General features: G+C 35.6%; 1 protein-coding gene across 1 annotated transcript in view; it reads left to right on the forward strand.

The window, feature by feature from the left end:
* The window catches only part of zgc:163022 (putative ferric-chelate reductase 1), a 24,466-nt gene extending 20,673 nt beyond the window's left edge, over window positions 1-3,793 (forward strand). Inside the window, exons 14-15 of the mRNA XM_014030269.1 lie at window positions 2,566-2,597; window positions 2,685-3,793. Coding sequence (XP_013885723.1) covers window positions 2,566-2,597; window positions 2,685-2,774 — 122 coding nt within the window. The 3' untranslated portion in view covers window positions 2,775-3,793. The remainder of the gene's footprint in view (window positions 1-2,565; window positions 2,598-2,684) is intronic.
* The last annotated feature ends 851 nt before the right edge of the window (window positions 3,794-4,644 follow it).

Consider the following 4,644-nt stretch of genomic DNA (forward strand, 5'->3'; position numbering starts at 1 on the left):
TAATTACACTGCTTTTTATTTTTGGTTCATCAGAAAAGACCTTGACAAAAAGGATGGTACCTCTAGAAAAGATTGGAAATCAGTCCAGTGCAGTCAGTCTGCTGTTATTCAGATAGATTTTCTTCACTAACAACTTCATATTTCATTAGTTTGACGATATTTTGAGTTGAAAATAATAAATATAAACAATAAATCACTACATAATTATGTTGACAATAGGCTATTCTGTTTGAATTGAAATTATAATTTAAAATTTATTAATATAGCCTAACAGTATAATTTAAATTGGCTATTAATACTATTAACACTACAATATTAATATGAAGATCTTAAACTAGAAACCACTATGCATTAATTGTAGTGGCAAAATGTTTTTTAAAAGCCTTGTTCATATCAAAATTTTTCTTTATTTAAGAGAATCACGTCAACCCCTTCAGACGTTTACCTGTGGCCTTCAAAAATCTGTCATTTTTACAAAACATCATTACTCCCAAGGGAGGGGGAGGATTGCAGGCAGACTGACAGCAGCTGTGATAACAGTGCCGGTAGCTCAAAGCAGGACAGGGAAAAGTGGATATCATATTTCTAGCAGCAGAACAGTTGGATTATTGGTTGAAAAGTGATTATTTAATTTAATTTGTTAATTAATTTTTATTCATGTCACCTGTGGGTTGTACAGTCACTAACTGTAACAACCCACAGGAGACCTGGCATTAACACCAACTGTAGCTGTTATTTCTTCCCAATCCTTGGCTTTAGCAGGTTATTTAATTCCACAGCTGACTTTTCAGGATTTCTGAGACCAGGGGTCTCATGCATAAAGGAGTGCGCAGCTTTCACACTAAAAGTTGGCGTACGGACAAATTTAGAAAAAGTGCACCGCGCAAAAAAAAAAAAATCAGGTGTATAAAACTGTGCGCACGCATGTTCCTGCACACCTTTTCTTTATACATCCCAACAAACATGGAACTGAGCACACCTGAGATACCTCCCCTGACATGCCTCCATTTAAATCTGTAAAATAGATGTAAATGTGTCCAGCGTGTGGGATTCTCCTTAGAATTTCCTCTCTCTGGGATCAGAAATGATTTTTAGATGCAGGAAAATTATACATTAAATGGAGAATGAGTGAGAAAACTGTCTAAATTAGACACCGCATAGTGGTAACATAATGACCCCTGCACHRACAAATGCACCAGAACTCAGAAGTCTTTATTCCTAATAAATGTCATGCTACTAGGTGCATCCCAAAATTGTGGTGGTTTGGTAGGGGGGTCTTTTGGGGGGGGGAGGGGGGGGGGGACTGATTGGTGGGCCTGATGGATAGAGCTTCATCAGAGCTAAACAACAAAAGAAATCTGAAGCTCCTATGTTGAACAGTTTCTGAGTTATAAGCATTTTTGCATGTCCTGACACCCCCACTTTGAAAGGAGCCCCCTCCTCAAATATGGGGTCTATCGTAAAACCGTTGGCTGGCGCAGTGTAGGTCAGACTCATCTACAGCTCTGCCAATTTTCAAAATTTCATGTTGATTGGTGCAGCCGTTTCTGTGCTACGGTTGACCAAAAATCACTGAAAAAGTAAAATAAATAAATAAATAAACAGTATGAAAACAATATGACTCCCGCTTACGCTTCGCGTGCGGGGGTCATATTGATTGTAAACACAGAGGAACTTATGAGTTTGGTAGAACTTACTGCTGCTCTGTTTTCTTGTCTGAGGTTAAATGATTTTCAGTTCCGGGGTTCAGTTTCATGATCGTTCGAGTTTAAACTATAAAAGCTCGAACAAAAAAAATTAACACCGTGTTCAGACACTCATTACATCCAGAAAACAGAACAGAGTCATATTTCTGTGGATTCAGGTCAGATTCATGACTTTGTGGGTTAAAACTGTCAACTGAAAAACTTTGCGTGGCTGCCGCACATTCTCACAGCAGGTGAAAACGCAACGTTTGTTTAGATACATCACAACGTGGGCGTAGAGCCTGGCACACACAAATTTTTTATGGGTACGCACCATTTATACATGAGGCCCCACGTCTTAAAGTTCTGAACTTGAAGTTCTTTCTTTTTTTTTGCTGCCATTCTCATGAATGAACACTTCCTGGTATGTGGGGCAGGAAGCGTAGCCTTATATGGTGGTTTTGGGGCGGTAATTATGCTAATTTTGTCTCCTCAGCACAAGCACCTGAATACGTACGGGTGGCATTCATCATGTTTACCCTGCTCATTTACACACTTTTCCTAAAGTTAGAAGCATTTGCTGAATCTGCCATGGCATGTTTGTACGAACCCTTCATACAAAGAGAAATTTAGGATAAAAACATGAAAATGTTCTTGCATGAGGCCAGCTGTTTGCTACAGTTGACCAGTTTTTTTTTTTAAATAAGTGTCTAAAACAGCCATCAATCTCTAATTTTCTGCAGTGGTTTTAATAATTATCTCTATCATTTCAAGTAACTTTTTTTAAACTTGTATTATTACAATGTTTAAGAACACTTATGTTTGAAAAGGTTTTCTGAGATGCAGTCAAGTTCACCCTTTTCCTTATTTTTGATCACAGATGCTGCTACTTCTTCACGGGAATCAAAACGAGTAAGAAAAAGTATATTGTCTAAAAGCAAAAGCAAACTAAATTACACAATTCCATTTTGTTAAGTCTGTCTTTTTTATATTTTACAGGTCCGTATTGACAGTCTTCTGGTGGCCATTTACTTTCTTGGAAACATTTGCTTTTTGGTTGCTCTACTGAGTGGAATTGGGACGTCATAAGCTAACTCTTTAAATCCTAGGGGAGCATCGGCGAGCCCATTTAAATACCTATTTGTAAAGACCAGTAGAATTCTATATATTATTACAATTTGGAATTTAAGGTTTTTATTGATGCATAAAATATTGAAATAGCTTTAAAAAAACACTATAGCATGTAAAAATGTAAAAACAAGCTCAGGTTTTTTAATTGTAGGACCAAGGCCCCAAAGATTTATATTGATGAACATATATAGTAGTGTGTAGAAAAAGCAGAGTGGTATTATTTTATTAATTAGCTTTTTTTTTGTTTGAAAAAAATTTATAACTCATTTAGCAATCCATATTGTGGTTAGCCATTTTTTAAACAAAGTACACAATGCTGTGCTTCATCATCAATAATCATTGGAGCTCTGGCACAGCGGAAGAAATGGCACACCACCGCAGTGTCTGCTGTATGTCTGTATCTGTTCATTTTAAACAAGTTTGAGATGTATACAAATGTATAATGACAATTTTATTTTAGTACAATATTGGTGCATCCCAGAGAGACAGTGTGAGCTGCAAAGGATGCTGGATAACCTTGTGGCAATTATGTGTGTGATATTTATGACTGTTTACAATGTTTAAGAGTGTGGAAATGGACGGTTCTGGTTAATATTATCTTCAGGTCTCTGTTATTAGTTGTAAACTGACACAATGAGTCAGAGGTTGTTCCTGGTATGTGTAAGGTTTCCACAGCGTCACACTTGTGATTGGGAAACTGTCAGTTTCAGCCAACGGCAGAAGACTACTGGAGAGTTCACCAGGAAAGAATGTGGACACTAAAGCGAATGTGTGTGCTTAAAGTGCCTGTGACATGTATATCATTCCAATACAAAAGTAAAAAACATCTTTATATTTAACAAAATTGATACAAAACACGTTTTACCCATTTTGTCACCTGACATATTTTACAGTCTGCTTTTAGTTGTAGCAACGCTCTGTTCACATGCAGACATTCCTATTTGATGTCACTTCCTGTTACTTCACATGACAATATCTCAACTGTTCATGTCAGCAGCAATGATTTTGTTTTGCAATATGTTATCAATGTCATCTTTTAAATAATCCATAAATTTTTATTGCAAAAATGTGATGTCAGAAGCACTTCAAAATGTACATTTATTTTCTTTTTTTCAGAACCTAGTAGAGGAGGTTTGCGACATTATATTAAGTATATAAATAATAATAAATATATTATATTAAGTATAACCATGAAGTGATGTAACCAAGAAGTGATGTAAACAATAGGTTGTTCTTTTGAGATATAAAATAGGAGGTGTTTATATATTTTGTCTATGTATGCATAATTGTATGACTTTACAAAAATTGTATGCACAACAGAAATAAGAGCTTTTGGGGGAGGGTGGTGATTGATGATGCCTTTATTGTCATTGTACAGAGCACAATGAAATTACATTTAAGAACACCCATTCAAGAAGACACCCAAGTGAAAAAATATTATACTAAGTATACTAAATCTAAGTATACTTTAGTATACTTGAAGCCGCACCAATCACCAGTATACTTAAAGAGTGCTATTTTGGAACAACTAATTTAATACTAAATATACTTAAGCTGTATTTAAGTTGTACAAAAGCACAATTTTAAGTGTATTAAGTATACTTTTAAATACTAAAATGGAACAACTTCAAATATACTTAGTACACTTTAAGGAGAACAAAAATGGTGAACTGACGCACCCCTGGGGCCACCAATGCTGTTTATTGTTGTATCTGAAAATTTAGAATTGAATTTAGTTTGCTGTGGTCTGTTTGTAAGAAAAGAATGATATCACCTGATTCAAAGAGGATTCACATTCATCTGTGTTAACTTCTTGGAGAGAATGTGT

Source organism: Austrofundulus limnaeus, unplaced genomic scaffold, assembly GCF_001266775.1.
Source record: "Austrofundulus limnaeus strain Quisiro unplaced genomic scaffold, Austrofundulus_limnaeus-1.0 Scaffold1032, whole genome shotgun sequence".
Classification (NCBI taxonomy): Eukaryota; Metazoa; Chordata; class Actinopteri; order Cyprinodontiformes; family Rivulidae; genus Austrofundulus; species Austrofundulus limnaeus.